Source organism: Neofelis nebulosa, chromosome 8, assembly GCF_028018385.1.
Source record: "Neofelis nebulosa isolate mNeoNeb1 chromosome 8, mNeoNeb1.pri, whole genome shotgun sequence".
Classification (NCBI taxonomy): Eukaryota; Metazoa; Chordata; class Mammalia; order Carnivora; family Felidae; genus Neofelis; species Neofelis nebulosa.
Window position 1 is genome coordinate 47,661,255 of NC_080789.1, and position 22,341 is coordinate 47,683,595.

At 43.6% G+C, this 22,341-nt stretch overlaps 1 protein-coding gene across 4 annotated transcripts in view; it reads right to left on the reverse strand.

Annotated features, from left to right (window-relative positions):
• The window catches only part of MYRFL (myelin regulatory factor like), a 125,435-nt gene that overhangs the window by 38,988 nt on the left and 64,106 nt on the right, over positions 1-22,341 (reverse strand). For all 4 annotated transcript variants that reach the window (XM_058682142.1, XM_058682141.1, XM_058682140.1 and 1 more), the window contains exons 8-13: positions 21,907-21,983; positions 20,284-20,394; positions 18,634-18,724; positions 9,111-9,311; positions 3,342-3,450; positions 2,478-2,587 (exon numbers count right to left, since the gene is read on the reverse strand). In XM_058682142.1, the coding sequence (XP_058538125.1) occupies positions 2,478-2,587; positions 3,342-3,450; positions 9,111-9,311; positions 18,634-18,724; positions 20,284-20,394; positions 21,907-21,983 (699 nt within the window). The remainder of the gene's footprint in view (positions 1-2,477; positions 2,588-3,341; positions 3,451-9,110; positions 9,312-18,633; positions 18,725-20,283; positions 20,395-21,906; positions 21,984-22,341) is intronic.

Genomic DNA, 22,341 nt, shown 5'->3' on the forward strand with positions numbered 1-22,341 from the left:
GTGGAGGGATATTTCACAGTGTTGAGGATTAAACCAGCAATTGAAATGTATCCTCAGAAGTGAACCAAGGTGGAAGGCCAGGCTTCAGAGCATGGAGGTGTTCACCTGCTCTTAGTGTTACAGATTTTGTAAACGAGGGCGGTCTTGGTGATGTCCTCATAGATTGAATCATTACAAGATCTTATTACTCAGAGAATCACAACCTGTCCATTCTGGACTCCTGTCAGTTTGATTTACTTATAAACTGAATGCTGCCTTGGCATGGATTGCTTCTCAAATGACAAATGAGCCTGGCTGCCTGCAATAGGAATACCAACGCTTACTTTCTCAGGGCTTTAGGCTTGCCTTCTTAGGAATGAATTTGGGTTGTAGCCTCTCTGGGGGACTGAGGGAGTGGGTAGCCCTCGGAACTGCTGTTGCTAATAATCCTGACTATCCTCATTCAACTCAACTGGGAATGGGAAGACACGGGGCCAGGGGAGAACTAATGATTTTCCTGAAGAGTGACAATCATAAGGCCCTGGACGGATGTTACCTACACAGAAAACACAGAAATCTCTTCCCTGGGTGTTCCAGCAAAGGACCACAGCCAAAAGAGATATGGCTGCTACCAAATGAGTAACCCCAAGAGCCCTACCTTGGTAGCCTAATGACACATTCCCAAGACTGCACCCTGAGCTTGATGGCTGTGCCTACATACTTTTCTCTCACCCAGGAAGCTTCTGGAAATGCAAGACAGTGAGGATGACCTTATTACATGAATACCTCAGAATATCCCTTATCATATAGGTATGATATATGATACATGATATGTGTGTGTGTGTGTGTGTATATATATATATATATATATATATATATTACTATTTATTTTTGAGAGAGAAAGAGACAGAGTGCAAGCAGGGGAGGGACAAAGAGAGAGAGAGAGAGAGACAGAATGCGAAGCAGGCTCCAGGCTTCAAGCTGTCAGCACAGAGCTCAACGCAGAGCCATGAACCGCGAGATCATGACCTGAGCCAAAGTTGAACGCTTAACCGACTGAGCCACCCAGGTACCCCACCCTTATCTTATATTTTAAGTAGGTAATTGGGAAACTTCAGTACTTTATTATTAAAAATAGATTTCTCATGATAAACCTCTCAAGGGTAGCCCAGGTCTGAGGGCATGACCCAAGAGCTGCTTCTATTCGAGATGGGTCTGGGAAGCAGGAGTAAGTAACTCGACCTCTGCCCCTCTGTCCTTGCAGTCTTGGGGCGGAGCAGGCCATCCAAGCCCATTATCTAAGTATTTGTTGTCCAAGCACTTGTAGGGAGAAGACCGAGGAAGGACCCAGCATGGAAAGGCACCATCTATCCACCTTGCTACTCCAAGTGTGGCTTGCTGACCAGAGAGGGTGGAAAAATTGGCATCACCTAGAGGCTGGTTAGAGATGTAGGATCTTGGGTCTCACCCCATTATTGCTGAATCAGAGTCCGTATTTTTGTAAGTTCCTTCACTGATTCACGTACACTTTGAAGTTTGAGAAGCACTGCCCCCGTGAACTGACAGATTACAAATTAGTCTCAACTCAGACATCTCTCCCTACAACTATAACATCCCCATGTCAATCAGTTTTCCCTCCAGCATCAAATATAACAGTGCAATGTACAGCATGTCAGCAGCAGGGTGAATTTGCCAACCTTGCAAAAAATGCAGGATTTCACAGAATTCATAAACCTGAGCTTGGAGAACCACTCAAGCCACACAGACACACACACACACACACACACACACACACACAGAGCAATGGCAAGCAAGGGAATGACAGCCTTAGACCCCTTACCAAGAGAAGGGGAGCTCATCTACAAGATGGGGACATTCCTTCAAAAGAGAATGATTTGAATATCAAAGAATTCAGATGGGCCCTTGGGAAAAAACGATGAGGCTCATGAATATCTTTTTAAGACTGACCCACTTTATGTGTTATGAAAATGGAACATATAACTTTGTTGAAAAACTATGCTTGAAAAGAAAAATCAACACTCTATTCAGCCTTTAATCAGGCTAAGAATTTAATTATTTGATCCTAATGACAACCTAACGTATATTAGATGAGATAAATTACACTTCCTCAAGTTTGAGTTCCATTTTCTAAGACAAGGCTGATCAAATCTTGCTGTCACTATTTCACATGACATTGGGTCACATTTTAGTTGTGCTCCTGTTAAGTGGACTTTCCCCAGGCCAGTTTTTCTCCGACAGTTAAGACCTGCTCCACTCTACTGTCACTGTTACATATTCCTTTTTCTTTTTTGCCTTACGGGGCTTCTTTTTGGTACCTCTGAACAGCTTAGCATAACTGATACCAATTACTCCATAGCTGAGTGAAGCTTTCTTTTTACTGTCTTGTTTCCTGGTTGGAAGTTTCAGTGCATGTGGTACCACAGAAAGGGGTTCACCATGGGGTCATAGCTCCAATGGCAGATCTACTCAGTGGTTACCTTATCGACCATGAGGAAGTTCTCCAGTGTCTCCCCATTTTCACAGGTGACATTACCGACCTCTTTTACAGCTCTGGGCAGGATCTCTCGTACCTCCTGGGCGATCATTCCTAGACGCAAACACTCCCAACAGGTTTAGTCAGGAAAAGACCTTTCTGGAGAATATCCTCCCTAGCCTACATCAAAATGGAAGGCTGACAGCCCCCGCCAGGACATCTTTGCAAATACATGCTTATCCCCTCACAGCTTTCGCTTTGATCTATGATACATTTGAAGCAAAGAAGGAATTTTGAGCCCATAACCACCATAGGATTAAAAGCAGGGGTGTCATTTTCTTGACTTTTCCTTGAGACTCTGGGCCGGATTTTGGAAGGAGGGAGTAAATACCTTCAAATCCCTGTATATAGAAGTAAGGGTGGGGCGTTAGCTTGATTTCCTTTCTTTTCTTGCAGGAGGATTTGCCACCTAAATGGTCCCTCTTTCTCTAGGATTCCTGGATCGGAGTACAAACACCACTCGGCCCCTTCTCTGACCTAGACTGACCTATTCCACACCTCTCCCTCTCCTGGGTCTGCCTTTTACAGCTGGAGCTGTGATCTGCCCCCCCAAGCTCTGAGCAAGATGATTCCAGTGAAAAGAAACAATGTATTCAAAATATTCTGCCAGTACCTTGGAGTGTAGGAGTAAGGATGGGGGTGTTGAGTCAAGATGACACAGAAATTTCTCTCACCTTTCCTGTTCTAGTGATTATGGATTTCACAGAGGAAATCAATGCCATAGCACACAATCTCCACATAAAGAGGGAATTGAACTTTTAAGAGTTGACAACACAAAATTAAAAAGGGAATTTGTGTGCATACCTACCTGTTTGATGGGCAGTGTTTATTCCCATTGAAGATGCGAACTCTGGTTTGTAGTCATATTCAACAATCCTCATTTGGGCTATTCGTCTCAGCTGCTCATTTGTGTCAACCTAATTTAATTAAAGAAGAGCGGATTTCACCCATTTAGATATTTCCCATTCAAATCAATGCCCAAAGAGACCCAGAGAAATTAGGAATGTTGACAGCAGGGTTCTTTCCTCTTGTCCGAACTATTTTAAGGAAAGTTTATGTTTTTCTCCTCAGAGAAACCAAAGCTTCAAGGTCCATATCAATGACTTCCATCCACTGACAAACTGAGACAGAGTTTTTATGTCTAAATTACAGGGTGAAAGCTCCCCCATTCACTACTCTAGCCTTTTTTCTCTCCTTTGAGGGGTGAACTCTCCTTCTGAGAATGGAGACTGATCACGTTAGAGAGAAAAAATCGCCACTCAAGATTGCAAGGGATCATTTCCAAATGGACATACAGTATAAACACCAAATAAATATAGGCCAACCTTGTATTTACAAACTGAAAATGCTTAGTTCAAGTAACAACCTTTGAGGAATGGATATAACTACTATACCATTGATTTGCTTTTGGACATTTCACTGGAGAAAATTTCCTCAAGTGGCAGGTTGCAAGGCTGTATTGTTCACCTGCTGGACCTTCCAAGATCCAGACTTTCCTCTCCTACAGACGGCTTCTCCCCCAGACCACTCTGGTCAGTGATGGTGTGCTTCTCTGAGCTCACTTCTTTTACAGGTTATTGAAGGTATTCCCAACTTCCACTGCCAATTCCTCAAAATAATGTCACTGGGTCCCAGCAAAATGATAGTAATACACAATAGAGTGAATTTTTCCTAAAGCTAAATATGTTTCATTCAAAGGATTTCCTTTTGAGTTTTTTTTTAATGTATTCATGGTAATAGCAGAATCAATTTTTATAATGACCTTATTCTATAAGTAAAATGCTGGTAGCTCTTTTTCTTTTCTTTTCTTTTTTTTTAATTTTTTTAAATCTTCATTTATTTTTGAGAGAGAGACGGAGTGCGAGTGGGGGAGGAACAGAGAGAGGGAGACACAGAATCTGAAGCAGGCTCCAGTCTCCAAGCTATCAGTACGGAGCCTGACCCAGGGCTCAAACTCACAAAGAGTGAGATCATGACATGAGCCGAAGTCAGAGGCTTAACCGACTGCGCCACCCAGGCGCCCCATTAAAGTTCTATTTTTGAGGGCAAGGCTCACATCTAGTTCATCTCAGGACCTCTGGAGTGCCCAGCAGAGTGGCTCACATGTTATAGACACCCGGAACCTTCAATGAAAGAAAAAGCCATGAAAGAATGAAGGTAGTGAAACAGCAGAACAATCCCTGTCAATCAGGAGCCAGCGTGGCATGGCCTTGCACTAGCCAGGCCCCACCCAGTTCCCCATTCCCTGCACCCTTGGGAATCCTGTGGCTGCTTTGCCTACTTTTCATTATCCCTGTGGTTCCTGCACGAGCCCTCATGGGTGACCTTTGCTGCCAACAGGAAGCAGAGGAGGCTGTGTCCTCACTGAGGCTGTCCAGGCTACCCAGAGGGAACACGACCCCTGGTGACTAAGCTGGATCCTTTAATGCATTTTCCCCCGAAGGCATATTGCTGGACAAAGCATATTGTGGGTTTGATGGTATTATTACCATTGTGCTTCAGAGAGATTTTTGGCTGAAGAAAATTTTCAGGGTTGGTTTGGGGATCTAAACCCCTTCTGCAACAACGTTTCTATAAGACAATGTGCTTCTGGTTTCTAATGTGGGGCTGTACTTTCCAAAGTTAAATATAAACTGCCCATGCTGCACACTCCCTCTGTGTACACTTGACCTAGGGAAAGCCCTCGAGGCAAGGGCTGTGCCTTCTCAGAATCCTCCTCCAGGAGCCAAACACTGGCCAACACTTAACACCACACCTTGCTCATCCACGTGGGTTGAGTAAGAAGCTAGAAGCTGAATTCAGGTGTCTGAGGTGACCTTGCCCACAGCAGTTTCGGAAAGTTTTGACCCTGAATGTACATGGCCATCGTGGTCATGCTGCCTCACGCCCAAAGCTTCTCTATCATTTCTTTCTTTCTTTCTTTCTTTCTTTCTTTCTTTCTTTCTTTCTTTCTTTCTTTCTTTCTTTCTTCCTTCCTTCCTTCCTTCCTTCCTTCCTTCCTTCCTTCCTTCCTTCCTTTCTTTCTTTCTTTTTACAATCTGAGAAGCATTTATTCTTGAAAAACTGCTGAACTTTGGGTAAGAACAGTAGGAGTCCATGGCATTCTTGCCTAGGGCTGTGCCCATCTCGTCACCACTCCCAGCTCGGTGGGCTCAGAGGTGCACTCCTCAGCAAGGGAGACGATGCAGACCAGCCCCTGTGCTGCCCAGATCAAAGGGACTCACTCAGTTTGCAGCGGCGGGTGACGTCTGTAAGGCTTCTCTATCATTAACCCCAAAATTGCACCACAGAAAAGTCATTCTTGTCTGTGGGACTCCACAGTTTGTCCAGGGAGGGAGATCCTGTTATCCACCATCTGGCCACAGCCTAGACTATTAGTCTCGCATCAGGAGCAGCTTGAGTAACACTGGCTCACCCCAAGTTGACGAACTTCTGCATCTGGCTCCTGGCCCTTGGAGCCTTTCATCTTAACTGATTTCGTTCCTGGTTTTTATTTTGGAATCTCTTGTAACCTTGTTTTCAGCCTTCATCATAAAATTGCATTGATGCGTTCAACTTTCAGCTTCCTCACTTTTTTTGCACTGGCCTTGATGATCTTCACGCTCTTCTGTTTTCCAGCATATCATCTCCACCCTAATTTTGCTGTTTCCATTGAAAGAGCTGCATTTCCTTCTGCAGTCTGTAGTCACATCAGTAAACACAATGTTGGGATATGTTAGGCTGCTCCTCATTAAGGCCGACCTCATTTTCCCAGTGGGTCCAGGGCACGGGCTTTGGTCACATCTGCTTTATCTTCTCCATGTCTTGTAGACATGTCCAGATGAGCACAGGGATCTCCACCAGGACTCTCTATGCAGAGTGCTCATGTGCTTAATACCTACAAAACAACCTCCATTGCCCTGAGTGAGGATGCACAGAGCCGGGGCAAGGAAGCAACTTATATTTATTTCCCCCTCCCCCAATCATCACAGTACTGGGCAATGTGTTTGGCCACTATGTTTTGCAACAGCTCATCTGGAAGCAAGCTCTGGTTATCATGCATCCTTTAACAATGAGAAATTGCCTCGAGTCCTATGCTTGTAATCAGATCAACCAAGGGCCCACTTCCCAGAGCATTTGGAGGAATGGTTATTCTTAAAAGTTGGGCAAACTGAGTCAGGAGGAGGTGAAGACCAAGTTCACACATCTGTCAGCCCCATCATCAGCATTATCATCGCCTCTTTTGTCTGTAATGGTGAACAGGACTGGTAAGTACGTCTCTCCCCATTGGATGGGGGCCCCCAAATGTGGGGCCACTCGATTGGGTGGAGGCTGGCAGCACGGGCTATGAAAAAATTCACCCAATGCAGAACAAAGGAGATAGAAGTTTAGTGAAAATACCACAGGAGGAGGGGCAGGCAGTGAGGGAGAGGCTGTCTGCAGTGAGGTAGGTGGATGGGGGTTGTAGTTGGATGGGAAAGGCGAGGAGGCATGGGGACATATGGAATTTTCCTTTTCCTGGTAACCGTGCCTGGTTGTAAGTAGCCCATTGGTTACTTAAGGCCTATGGATATTTTGAGGTGGGTCACCTGATGGGTCGGTCTGTCTGTGTTCAGCATCGTGGTCTCTGTGAGCCCTTTCTACATTTCATTGCTCAAGTCTGTTGCCTAAAAGCAGCCTCTACGATAAGATTTCTAGAGATCTATATTTCATACATGTGGATAGACCTATTAAAAACAAATATATTAATATGAAATAAGTTAATAAATGAATTACATGTAATTTGCATTTTATACAAGTAAGTAATGATAATATCTATTTGTCCCGCTAAAGAATGCTTCACGTATATGAGCTTAGAAGAAGCCCTTAACACAAGTGAATTGAACATGAGCCTTCCCTGCTCACAGGAGAATAAACAGAAGCACAGGACATCTCTGGGCAAAGGTTCCTGGGCCAGCGCTTGCCCGAATCAGGACTAAACCTCCTTCCACCATCAGGCAGAGCAGGCAGGGGAGACAAAAATTCCACATTTGGAGCCTGGATTGGGGTGACATTTTATTTACACAAGAAGGTGTCATGGAAGGGATTTGAGAAGTTCTAGGGAAGCTTGTTATTTAAGACAATATGTTTTCTTCGGACAAGGGGCAGCGCCCGAAGACATCTGGTAAGTGAACTGTGGGGAAAGCCTAATAGTGGCGAGAGGAGCTATGGAGGACTTTCCCAGCTTGTTATCTTCCATTTGCATTTAGATAAGACCTGTAGGGAATTGTATAGCCAATTGCAAAAATAAGTTTCAGTTGGTGTGATCTGAAACGCAGACAGTTTATCTCTCTCTAGAAGTCAAAAAAGCACAGTATCTAGGACTGGAATCGGGAAATATACGTGAGAACTTTCTAGCCCTAAGAGTTCCCATCCGGCTAGCAGGTCACAGCTCTTCGAACATGAACCACAGCTTTGCAATCAGTATAAAAGTCTACAATTACAACCATTCTTTGGAATGCACTCAGCAAAGGAGGACATTCCTTGGCCGGTTTGGAAACACCAGTGCAGATTTGCACTGGGAAAGGAATGCGGTCTGGAAGAATGGCCAATGATTTACAGATTGTGTCTCCTATTCACTAAAAAAGAATAAGGGAAGGAGGTTAAAAACACAATTCCGTCACAGCCTCAAAAACGCTTACAGGAGCAGCAGTGTGAGTGCAAAGGTGGAGAAGTGATAGAAGCAGTGAATGGGAAACAGACTTAAAGGATGGAAGAGCTAGAACCTGGAGTGGCCTGGCTAAGGGATTAGCATCTTAATCCTAATCTCTTAGGTCTTCATGGCAGCTGTGACTTGCCATGGTGATTCACTTCTTCTTATCTCAATGTGTAAAAACAAATAAAGGACTTGGCGGGGTGAAGCAGAGAGGCACTGGGTTGGGGCGGGGTTGTTGGGCCCAGGGCGAGCCTAAAGTGGAGAAGCACCACCTGATTCATGAGCCTGATTTCTGCCTTCCACTGGGTAACTGTCTTTCCACAGAGGGAGGAGGTCTTGGTCTGGAGCCTCAGGCGACGGGATTGACCTTGGTGGAGGCTAGGGGTGGGAAGAGGAGCTTCTCCAACTGCTCCCCGGAGAAGGACAATGAATGGGGAAGACAATGGCTGGCAGGGCTGGTCCCAGGGACTCTGGGAGGAAGAGGCTGGGGGTCTAGTAGAAATACAGGCAGGGACTGGACTGAGACAGTGCTCAGATGAACAGGGAGATGGACATTTGGAGACAGAAAGGAAAAGGCAAGCTTCAACAGCTGACAATGTGTGGAAGGAAGGGCAATGGCCCATGGAAAATAGCTCAGAGACTTCTGCTTGGGAAGCCACTGCTATACTGTCACTGCCCACTGCTCCTGGCAGGTGAATCCATTCTCCTGGGTAGGAGCTACATTACCCTTTCAGCAGAGATGCCTGTCGGCTCCAACATTCATAACCATTACGCATTGTGTTCATCCCCTATAAACAGGTGACATATAGAGACGCTCTGTGCGAGGTGTGTCAGAGTCCAGGAGTGCCCAGCACACCTGACTCAGGTGTCAGCGGAGGCGCCCAAGGCCTGCCCTGAGCTCACCTCCTGGATATTGTGCTTTGCCCTGCTGTCAGAGGGATGCATAATTGTCCCCATCACTTTCATGTTGCCACAGACGACCAGGGCCTCATCCGGCGCATCTGTATTGATTCCCACTCGACCATGACAAACAACAGATTCTGGAACTTGTCCTCGCTGCCATAATGCATCACTGTCATTTTCAAACTGCCCAGGGTTAGAGGCCTGGAAAAAAATACAGAACTATGTTACCATTGAAGTTACAGTAGCAAATAGATGATTGCTTGATTCCTCAGAGCAGGGGAAAACAGAATGTTGTGTAAGTCTTTCACCTGCGAATCATATATCGGATGGGACATTCTGACATATCCAAATAACTGTGGCACCAGGAGAGCCCCTAACTGCTCTGCTGCCCATGAGCAGGAGCTCAGCATGCCATGGTTTGGGACGTCCAGTCTCTATTGCAACTACGTGGAGTTGAGAACGTGTAAGTTATACTGGGTGGACGATAAGGAAGAAGAAAACTCAAAACGACCTTCTTTTCAGGGATGATAATATTAATAAGGATTTAAAACCAGAACCTTACATCAGAAGATACTACGAGTTTATTAAAGCCCAGATAAATAAAAATACTTTGCATTTAGCTAGCCCTTTTGTAGTTTCAAAACACTTTATGATTTCATACACAATTGACAAGCAAATGACAGAACAAATATACTTATACACCTCAATGATTCCCCAAACACAGATGACATTGAAAAAGGATAACAACAGCTACGTTTGTTGCGTCTAGTGCACATCCCCATTCTAGGAGATGTGTACCATTCCCCTCATTTTACAGATAATCGAAAAGACTCTGTGCCCAAGGCCACAAAGCTAGTAAATTCTGGAGCTGGACCTATACTTCCTTTAATTATTAATGATTCTGACTTCTCCTATCAGAAGTAGCCCTGGCCAAATGCAGTCTTCAACGAGAATCCAAGTGAAACTATTGAGATTAGACAAAGTTCTGGAGATTCTGCTCTTAAATGAAATCCTTTGCTGAGGGATTCTTCACTCTACTGCCTTCCCTCTTCCCCACCTCCTGGGGCTGCTGAATGCATTTCCAAATATCTTTAAGTAGGGATCTCTGAATCCCTCCAAATCCTCACAACAGAATTAATGTTTTTAACATGATGGCCTATTCTTCTAAATGTGAAACTTTTGTGTGTTTGAGGAAGGCTGTCACAAATTCAGACAAGCACTATAGACCCTGATCATCTAAGAAGTCAACGCTAACACCAAAGTCTTGACTTTCAGCCTTTCTGGGAAGCCCAGGGGACATTGCAAACTCATGACCTGAATATGCACACATCATCTCCGGAGAATACTTGAGACACCAGTAACAGTGGTTTCTTCAAGGCCAGGAACTGGGAGATGGGAAACTGATCTGGGAAGGAGATTCACTGCTCAACTTATACTCTCTTGGTATTGTTTCAATATTTTTGCCACAAGCATGTGCTACTGATTTTAAAATAATGATTTTTTTAAAAACCCATAAAGTTTAGTTCTTAGTTTGGGTTCAGTTGAAGCACATGTAGGAGTCTTCAAGGTTTTCATTCTCACCTGTCTGAACCCCAAGCTACTTGGAAGAGTCAACCAATGACATTTGATAGGCGAAAGCAGAAAAGAAGTAACAACTTTGAACATCATTTTGTGTCAGTTAAGCAAAGAACTTTGTTGCAAGGTCCCTAGAGGCCCCTGGGTTGCGAATGGCAAATTGGCTTTGACCCAAATCCTTCTATAGCAAGCAGCCAACTAAAACCAAGGTGTACCATATAAATGTTGATATATTTTGCTCTACCTTGAACATAAGGAGCCACTACAAGAAAACAAAATAGACAGTGATGGATTTTTCTTTTTCTTAATGAGCTTTGGAATAATTGTTATCATAAACTTGATATCATGTTGGAATAGCAGATAAGGTAGATTCAATTTTTTGGAACAATTATAACAATCTCACTTGGCTTTCATCAGATGAAAACTCAGATCCCTAAAATATGTTCAGATCATTTGGGAAAGGGCCGCATATCTGCAATTTGCTAAATATATAGACCTATGGAGGAGTCCTCCTCGTCATTAATGGGAGATGTCATAAAATCTGCGAACTTTCTTCTCCCTTCTCTGGTATCCGCAATCTTAATGTGTCAAAACAAACTAATGTACTAGCTCTTTCTGGAATTATGAAGTTGTGTTCCCATATGGTCCATTGGTGGTTCATTGATATCAAACACTGAAATGAATCAAAGTCTCCAAATACTTTTATTATTTATCCCACAGCCCCATATATGTAGGGAAAACCTGAACATTTTAATCTATGTTATGACACAAACTGGCTGTGTGACCTTGGGGTAGTCACTTAACCTTTCTGTACTGGCTTTTTTCTTTGAAGAATAAAGGTAATAATGACTTCTTTACCTATCTCACAGTGTCATGGGAATATACTGAAATCACATATATGGGAATACTCTGCAAAAATGAGGAGGAATAATCTCAAATTATCCTTAAAACACTGCTGTGCATAACAACTACTGTCCAACCAATACAGGCATACCTCCTTTTATTAAGCTTTGCTTTATTGCACTTCACAGATTATGCATTTTTTTTTTTTTTTTTTTTTTACAAATTGAAGTTTGTAGCAACCCTGAATCAAGCCAGTCTGTCTGCACCATAGACTATGGATGTCACAGTGTCTGCTCATTTCATGTCTCTGCCACAATTTGGTAATTCTCGCAATATTTCAAACTTCTTAATTTTATTATCATTACATTTGTTATGGTGATCGGTGATCAGTGATCTTTAATATTACTGTTATAATTTGGAGAGCCACAAACCATGCCACAAATCATAAGATGGCATAACTTAATCAATAAATGTTATATGTATTATTCTGACTGTTCCACAAACTACCCATTTCCCCATCTCTCTCCCTCTCCTCGGGCCTCACTATTCCTTGAGACCAAGAATATTAAAATGAAGCCAACTAATAACCCTACAATGGAATTTAAGTACTGAAGTAAAAGGAAGAGACGCATGTTTCTCACTTTAAATCAAAAGCTAGAAATGATTAAGCTTAGTGAGAAAGGCATGTTGAAAGCTGAGATAGGCTGAAAGCTGGGCCTCTCGTACCAGATAACCAAGTTGTGAATGCAAAGGAAATGAAAAGTGCTACTCCAGTGAACACACGAATGATAAGAAAGTGAAAGCCGTATTGCTGATATGGAGAAAGATTTAGAGGTCTGGATAGAATATCAAACCAACCACAACATTTCCTTAAGCCAGAGCCTAATCCAGAGCGAGGCCCTAACTTTTCAATTCCATGAAGGCTGAAAGAGGTGAGGGGGCTGCAGAAGAAAAGTCTGAGGCTAGCTGAGGTTGGTTAGGGTTTAAGGGGAAAAGTCATATGTATAACATAAAAGTGCAGGGTGAAGCAGCAGGTACTACTGATATAGAAGCTGCAGCAAGTTCTCCAGGAGATCTGAATAATCAATGATGATGGCTTCACTAAACAACAGATTTTTAATGTAGATGAAACAGTCTTATATTGGAAGAAGATGCCATCTAGGACTTTCGTCGCTAGAGAGAAGTCAATGCCTAGCTTCCAAACTTCAAAGGACAAGCTGACTCTATATTGAAGTCAGCGTTCACTGACCATTCCAAAAAGCTTCAGGCCCTTAAAAAGCTACCCTAAGTTGGGATGCCTAGGTGGCTCAGTCGGTTAAGCATCAGCTTTGGCTCAGGTCATGATCTCACGGTTCGTGGGTTCAAGCCCTGCATCAGGCTCTGCACTGATAGCTCAGAGCCTGGAGTCTGCTTCAGATTCTCTGTTTCTTTCTCTCTCCCTGCTCCACCCACCCCCCCTTGTTCTTTCTTTCTCTCTCTCTCTCAAAAATAAATAAACATTAAAAACATATATATTTTTTAAAAAGTTACCCTAAATCTACTCTGCCTGGGCTCTACAAATGGAACAAAACCCACATGCCAGCATATCTGTTTGCAACATGGTTTACTGAATATTTTAAGCCCACTGTAGAGACCACCCAGAAAAGAAGATTCCTTTGAAAATATGACTGCTTGTTGATAATTTACCTGCTCATCCAAGAGCTCTAATGGAGATATACAATGAGATTAACATTGTTTTCATGCCTGCTAACACAACATCCATTCTGCATCCCATGGGTCAAGGAGTAATTCTGACTTTCAAGTCTTATTATGTAAGAAATATATTTCAGAAGGCTACAGCTGGCATGGATAGTGATTTCTCTGATGGATCCGGGCAAAGTAAATTGAAAGCCTTCTGTAAAAGATTCACCATTCTATATTTCTTTTTATTTTTGTTTTAAGTAGGCTCCATGTCTAACGTGAGACTGGAAGTCACGACCCTAAGATCAAGAATCGCATGCTCTCCTGACTGAGCCAGCAAGGTGCCCCTAGGAGTCACCATTCCAGATGCCATTATGAACATTCCTGATTCATTGGAAGAGGTGGAAATATTCATACTAAAGGAGTTTGGAAGAAGTTGATTCCAACCCTCATGGACGACTTTGAGGGGCTCACGGCTTTAGCGGAAGTGGTAGAAAGAGCAAGAGAGCCAGAATGAAAAATCGAGCCTGAAGATATGATGAATTGCTGAAATCTCATGCTAAAACTTTTATTGGTGAGAGTTGCTTCTTATGCATGAGCAAAGAAAGTTGTCTCTTGAGGTGGAATCTACTCCAGGTGAAGATGCTGTGAAGATTGTTGAAATGACAACGAAGGATTTAGAATATTACATAAACTTATTTGATAAAATGACAGGGTTTCAGAGGACTGATTCCAATTTTGAAAGAAGTTCTATAGTGGGTAAAATGCTGTCAAACAGCATCACATGCTATGAGGAACTATTCATAAGAGGAAGAGTCAACTGATGTGGCAAACTTCACTGTTGTCTTATTTTAAGAAAGTGCCAGGGCCACCCTAACCTTCAGCAACCACCCCCTTGATCAGTCAGCAGCCATGAACTTTGAGGCAGGACCCTCCGCCATCTCTAAAAGGTTCCGTCTGGAGCCGAACCCGCAATGTCTCTGAAATATGCCTGTAATCATTCAATCTGCTCTCCTCAGCAACACAGTGGCAAAGTTGTGAAATTCTGCCAGGGAGCATCATTCACTGAGTAAAATGTAAATGGCGCCCTCTGCAGGTGCTTGGAATAGGAAATAGCAATTAACAGTAATTTGAGGTTTGTTCTAAATTTGGAATGGAAAGCTGGAATTTCTTTGCTTTCCATTGTTTGGGCTTCTAAAGCAGCAGCCAAAGAGCATAATAGGAGAGCCTGAGTTGAGGAAGGCAGTTAATAACAAATCAATTTTTGTATCTTTTGAAAGGGCTATGGAAAATGGGCCCAGAAATGCTCCCTACCAGTGTTAGTCAACGTGTGGTCTGGAGGTCAGTAGGCAGCAGCATCGGCATCTCCTGGAAACTTGTCAGAAATGTATATTCAACTTACTGAATCAAAAACTGTGGAGGTGCCTGGGTGGCTCAGTCGGGTAAGTGTCCAACTTTCGCTTTCAGTTCAGGTCATGATCTCACAGTTCATGAGTTCGAGTCCTGTGTTGTTGGGGTCTGTGCTGACAGAGTGGAGCCTGACTGGGATTCTCTCTCTCTCTCTCTCTCTCTCTCTCTGCCCCTCCCCCGCTCAAGTTCTCCCCCCCCCCCACCTCAAAATTAATAAATAAACATTTCAAAAAAACCAACAACTGCGGAGGTGGGACCCAGGTATCTCTGTTCTACTCTCCAGGAGATTCTTTGTACCATACACACCTGGTCGAGTTATCTCTTCCATAGTTAACCAGCAAGTTGAATCCCAACTACAGGGTGAAATGGACACTGCTCCACACACTTATTCCTCTGGGTAAATAAAAAATTCATCTGAACTCCAGAAGAGGTGTGTGTGTGTGTGTGTGTGTGTGTGTGTGTGTGTGTTAGGGGAGGGAAGGGGGTTTTGTGGAAAAGGATGAGAGCTGGTAGCAATGAAGACGCCCTACTCTACGCCCATCCCTCTCCATCCCTGCAGCTGCACTATTTCTTTTGTTCTCCCTGTCCCTGTTTGTCAGTTTTCCATCTTAGGGCAGTGCAGTTTGCAGGTCAGTAAAGGGGGACTTCTTGGGGACGTGCCCATTTATATTCTTCTGGAAAAGAAACTGGAATAATGTATTAGTTTTCAAAACTAGGAAACCCCAGTGCGCCTTTGAAGGGCAGACAAAAGTAATCATCCCTCCTGCTTACAACACAGCACTCCAAACCAGGTTTAATCACATGTTTTAGAAGGAAAGTGGAGTTGAATGAAAACCTAGTCATTAACAAGAGAATGTGAAGGAACTCCACTGCAGAATGCTCCCAAAAACAAAGACCTGGGAAATAAACCTGTCTTTGTAGTAAAGCTTAATTTCCATGAAATTGGTCAATTTACACTACAGGACCATAAGATATTTCTAAAGCTGTTCTGATTGACAATCCAGATGAACAATTACTGGGTCTGGCCCACCATTCTCTCTCCAAGGAGAATTCTAACAGTTGTGGTCTCTTGAACCCCTCTTGGGGGCCTGAAACTCATCTAGTCCAAGCCTCATGCATTTGCCCTTTATGTTAATCTCTGCTATTGGGAAGAATGATTCTTAGGCTTCGAAATGAACCTGCATTTGCTCAGTGCAGTTTTCAGTTCTCTATATAACATAGTCTGCTCTTGTAACATCTTCGGTTGTCAATTTTTTCTTCCTTTACTCTGGAGCTCAAACTAACAGACCCAGGCCATAACCTAGGAGGGCACCTCTGGCTTTTTTGGAGAATGTAAGCTGGTCTGTGCTCTGTCTAACTAACTAACTAACTATATATATCCAAGGCATATACCTATATAGAGCTCTCTAGAAACTTAGGGGCAGGAAATATTTTCTGTGGACATTTTGAAAACTCACTGATTCAAACATATCACCGGTTCTTTTTTTTTTTTCATTTTTCTTTTTCCTTTCTTCTTTTATAAGTAGGCTTCACACCCAGCATGGAGCCCAATGTGGGGCTTGAACTCATGACCCCGAGATCAAGACCTGAGCTGAGATCAAGAGTCAGACGTTCAACCAACGGAGCCGCCCAGGTGCCCCAAACATATCATCATTAATGAAATTCAGTTTTTTTCTCTTGGTTGGTTTCGACGTTAAACAATTAAGCAGATTCAAAAGTGCATGCATTTTCACTTCTGCATTTGGGGTCAGAATAAAATAGTATCACTAAGATATTTCCAGTTTGGGGGAGGGGCAGAATGGTTTTCCCTATCACCATTCTTCTTCTTCTCGTTGTTAGGATAACCCTTGTGTTGCCCAGCACACTTCTAAAATAGGGCATTCTCTTTAACCAACAATTATGGCTGGAAGAAAGCAATCAAATCTGGAATGGAATCACTTTTTAAAAATAAAAATTTAGTGAATAACATGGCACCCAATCTTCACTAAGTATAATTTAATGTTTTTTAGTATTTATAACAAATATGAATTGCAGAAACACCTTCTCAAAGCTACCATCACGAGTTAAATGATAATTGTGTTTTGGATACGAGCAAGCACCAATTAACAGAGTTCTGGAAATAGAACATCAGACAGTAGAGTGCTCCCCCTTCCCACCCCCCCACCCCCCATTGTACTCCACTCTGCTGGAGTACAGACCTGCCAGCAGGAAATGGAGAAACCCGACACCAGGTAAATTATTCAAGGTGTGCAGGTGACTAGCAGGCTGCCAGACTCAAGCATGAGTTTCCCAGCTCAAAGCAACATTTTCAGAATATCTAATCTATGCTAACTCTGAAAAGAATGGCATTATCTGTCTTTATTCTCCCTATGAAAAACCAGCAACAATAAGTGACTTTACTTTTTTTTTTTTTTTTTTAATTTTTTTTCAACGTTTTTTATTTATTTTTGGGACAGAGAGAGACAGAGCATGAACGGGGGAGGGGCAGAGAGAGAGGGAGACACAGAGTCGGAAACAGGCTCCAGGCTCCGAGCCATCGGCCCAGAGCCCGACGCGGGGCTCGAACTCACGGACCGCGAGATCGTGACCTGGCTGAAGTCGGACGCTTAACCGACTGCGCCACCCAGGCGCCCCTAAGTGACTTTACTTTAAATCACACTTGTTAGTGCAGCACAGCAATCCCAGATCACATCACGCCCTGGGCCCCGAACCCAAACCACCCCCCACCCTTCCACCCCCCGATGAGGGATGGGGAACCACTGCCCCTGCTCCATGACCAAAGAAGAAGGCTCCACCAGCTTTTGCTCCAGTGGCACCCTGTTTGCCACAGATTAGATCGGGTTCCACAAAAACGGCAGGCACATAGTCCAGCCCTTACTCTGGGACATCTGAACACAAGCATTTTACCTCATTTCCAACATTACTTCACCCCCCATTAAAAGTCTGAGATGCAGTTTAAGGATTTCCACTTATAAGTGGCTTATTATTTTTAATTGATTGGAAGAATTACACAGAGGACTCTTTGTTTCAGAACAGCTTGAGGCAAGAGAGGAAAGACTCATTTCCCCAAACAGGCCGATCTGGTCCCCAGGCCTAAGAGTCACAGCCACGTACGTGGGCATGCCCACACTGGACGATTTCTCCTGTTGGACTTCACATGCCCTCCCTGTGTCACAGGACAGCTAGCTTCTCCCCGGCTGCCAGGCCCGTGGTGACCCGTTACCTTATGCCCCTGGTATTCTCAACGGTGGCCAGCCTGGCCTCACACAGCTGCATTTCCAGCTGCCAACAGCTTTATGCTTTTGTGGCTGCCAAGATGCCTGTCCACAGCTGTGACCAATCATTCATTCAGCAAAATGTGCTGAACCATGACTATGTGCTAGGCAGCGGCCCAGATGGTTCCTGGGGTCACCAATCACTTTTGGGTATGAAATTCCTTCTTTACTACTCTCCCCACCCTGTGGGCTTTGGGATCAGAGAGAACTAGGTTGTAACTCAGGCTCCATCCTTCACAAGCTGTGCAATCACGATGAGTTTCTCACCTCCTTGAGCCTCAGCTCCTCTGCATGTAAAGAAGGTAACGTAAATGTGGCCCAATGTAAAATGACGCCATATATAAATTATTCAGCTCAGTGCCTGGAATACAGCATTTAAACCAGGGTGTCTCAGCTGTGGCACTGCTGACATTTTGGAAGGGGTAACTCTTTGTCATGGGGGCTATCTTGTGCATTGTAAGGGATTGAGCAGCATCCCCGGCCTATACCCACGAGATGCCAGGAGCATCTCCCCCCCGTTGTGACCACCAAAAAATGTTTGCAGACATTGCCAAGTGACCTCTGGGGGACAAAAGGTCTCCTAGTTGAGAACCATTATGTGAAAACTAAAGTAATAATATCTGCTATTACTATCATCAGTTGAGAAATTGCATACTTCAAGCATGCCAATGAAAATGCAACTTCCACTTCAGCCGAGAAAAGCAGGTGGGATCCAGAAAGATGAAAGAGCTGAACCTTACCCTTACAATGATCCGTTCAGAGATGTGGGCAGACAATAGATAGAACTGGTCTTGGTTAGCAGCATACAGTCCAACCACCAACATGAAGTACCTAAGTCAAAAACAACAGATCAAGGCCAACGCGTAAGGAAACAGAGACATAATTTGTGCGATCAAATGCCACACAACAGTTCATCAATGGTGAATTTATCTCGGCAGGTTTGCACATTTAAAGATTTTCTACTCTGCTTTCAGCTGCCCCTCCTGTGAGAGGAAATAGCAGTGGATTCACTCGGTACTGGTCTGGGTCTACCCTCTGCCCAGTCTGAGGGATTTGCGAGCTGTTCCGCAAGCCCCCCAGCACAGCGCTGCTCACAAACAAATGCACAACAGGCAGCCATCTTAGAGGTCCCCTTACCGAGAGCTGCCCAAGCCACCTACCCTATCACAGCAGGGTTTGCCCAACCACACCGGGCCCTTCCCACCCCATTTGCTCTTGGCCCTGTATGCTACATACCCCCATGTCATGACTTAGTCAAAAACCTGGACCCTTCCCTCCAATTGCTCCCAATGAATTTTCACCAAGGTTATTTTAATAGCTTCTTCATATGTAACACTGATGAGGCATTTTTAACATCAGCTCATTTTTTGAAACCGAAACAAAACTATCCCTATGAGAGTAGCTTTAGTTTTAAGAACCGCATGAGAAAACCTTGCCAACTTCCTCTGCAACGCTACAGATTCTCTAATCCTTAGAGAATAGGAGTTGTCCCCTATCTCTAAAGTAAAACAGTCATAGTAATAATTGTTATTTTCATTGTAATTATTAGCTATCATCTGAGTCCTCAAAATGTGTCATACACTGGGCTAAGCAGGTTATCTATAGTATTTCATTTAGAACCCCAAAACAACCCCATTGGAGTAGGATATGAACATTGTCCCCATTTTAGAGAATGGGAAAATGAGTCTCAGAGGGTTAAGTCACATGCTCAAGGTCACCCAGCTAGTAAACGGTGGTTTCAAATTTTAAACTCAATTTTTTCCAACTCCAAAACGTATGTTCTAAAACCAGTGATTCCAAATTTGAGACTGCATCAAAGTCACCTGGAGGATTTGTTAAAATACAAATTATTGGGCCCGGCTCCAGAGCTTTCGATTCTTAGATCTTTGGTGAGAGATCACACTTCTAACAAGCATCCTGGTGACAACATCTCTGCCAGTCTGGGGCCACACTATGAGAACCACAGGTGTAAATCATTGATCCGAGTTCCTTTCCTTTCTTAATCAAAAAGAAGCTATAGCAGAACTCCAGGAATCGGGGCTTTACACTAGTGACCAGCACACAGGTTTCAGCAGGGCAGTTGGTCCTCAACCCTTGGACAGCAGTGAGGCATAAGCATGTGGTCATTCTAGAGAATCGTGGAGGGAGTCAAGGCACGCAGATTTGAGGTTGGGCAGGAGAGTAGGCACTGTGGGGGATGAGCATGGAAAGACAGTAAGGGTAAATGAGACATGTTAAGAAACAGGAAGAGTTCAAGAAGGGGGAAGTGGCCAAGGGCAGCCTGGGTGGCAGGCTGGCAGCACCAAGAGGACCAGAGGGGCCTCTGGAGGGCAATGGCCAGTCAGATAGAGTACCCGGCCACCGTGGGGCATACATAGGGATGCCAGTACCTCTGGTCAGGATTTGGTTTTCCCTTCTTCCTCATGTTATTTGCTGTAGTTTCGCTGAAGTGTAACCGGCCCAACGTAATTTTGGTGACCTGGTCGGCCAGCAGGTCGATTCTAAAACAAACAGCAGAAATACCGAGAGACTGTGAGAGAACGTGGACTCCTCGATCATACCTAACTCATCCTGAGAGTCTCAAGTATGTTCAGTCCCCCATTCCCATCACACTGCAGAGGACAGTTTATTCCAGTTGCTGATTTTTAATAAACTCTCCACAACATGGTCTGGAATGGCTGCCAGGGAATAATTCTTGAAAGGTAAGATATGCTCATTCAGCAGAAGCTCGAGCCTGGAGTTTCTCACCCATAAAGGCAGTATGCTCCCCATACCACATATGGGTTCTTTTAACTCCACAATGGGGAGAAAAGACATTTCATTTGTGCCTCTGCCACTGCTGCTAGAACCGCCTCCCGACAAGCAATTTCTCTAGGTTCCTCTCGAACTCCTTTGTATCCCCTTGACGTATTTGCCCTCTCTGGGCCTGGCCCCTAAGGAAGACCACACCCAGACCGCCCAGGCGGGAGAGGGAGAACCAGATGCACCAGGCGACTTTACTGCTGAGCTTGTACACATGGCTCCCACCGGAGCGTCAGGCCAAGCTCCTGCCTGGTCTCTCCAGGCGGTAGGACCATCTTTGTGCCACCCGGAGTGGGATTGCCTCAGGGTCAGAACACTGGGATATCTCAACTATGTCCCAGCCAAATAGTCAAAAAGCAAATCACACTCCAAGTCATTCCACAGGCTGAATGCTCACTTTGGACTGCCATATTGTTTGGGATAATCCCAGGGCGGTGCGCTTTCTATTCTGGAACCCATTAGGCAATCTATCAACATAGCTTTGAAAAATAAGAAAAAATGAATTGTAAGCACAGCGTAACTTAAAAGAAAGGTCTCATCGTAACCTATGTCAAGGAACCCAGGTAGTTAGCAAAGGTGTCAGTAATAAATGGTTATGAAAATAATGACTTAAAAATGAAGCTTTTTGCAAGAGTTTGTTTGAAATTATTTCAATGCATTTTACCTATTTTATTTTTGTTGATACGCATGTGTTCATAATATTAACATCTTATTACCAATGTAGTTTCTGCAGTGGGATTCATTTTATTTTTTATTACTTTTTTTTATTCACATATAGTTGATAAATAATGTTACATTTGTTTCAGGTGTACAACATAGTGATGTGACATCTCTCTACTTGGGCTATGCTCACCACATCTGTAGCTACCACACAATGCTATCACAGTAACACTGACTATATTCCTTGTGCTGTATCTTTCATTCCTGGGACTTACTCATTCTATAACTGGAAGTCTGTATCTCCTACTTCCCTTCACCCATTTTGACCATGCCCCAAGCCCTCCCCTCTGGCAACCATCAGTTTGCTCTCTGTATTTATAGGTCTGTTTCTGCTTTCTGTTTGTTTGTTTGTTCATTTGTTTTGTTTTTTAGATTCCACATGTAAGAGAAATCACATGGTCGGTGAAATTCATTTTTAATAAACAAAATATATTGGGCAATAGGTCTTTTTACCATAGCATTCACAAAGGAATTCAGAAAAGAAATCTTACTTAACAGGATTGAAAATCTTTTTGCTTCTATCTGCTTGGGATTGTTCAATAGCAATTATTTGACTGGTAGCTTCTACCTGTTTGGAACAACAAAAAGTAAATTAGTTACTGACTACATAAACTTATTAATAAAAATGTTCATTAGTAAACAACATTCAAGTGCTTTAAAACTTTTCCAAGGCATCATGATAGTCACTGGGTAGGAGGAACAAGTCACTGAAAAGACATATAAGACAATGGCCCCAACCTTAAGCAGTATGCTATTTGTGAGAAAAGAAACAATTATCTGTAAAACTAAACAATGAAAACACAAGACAACAGAAAACTTCAGGTGAGCAGTGATTATAGTGTGAGCTAGTAGGTGATTAAAACACCAGGAGCAAAACACAGCAGCGAGGCAGCTCAAAGGATGCAAGCATTCATTCGTTCATTGAT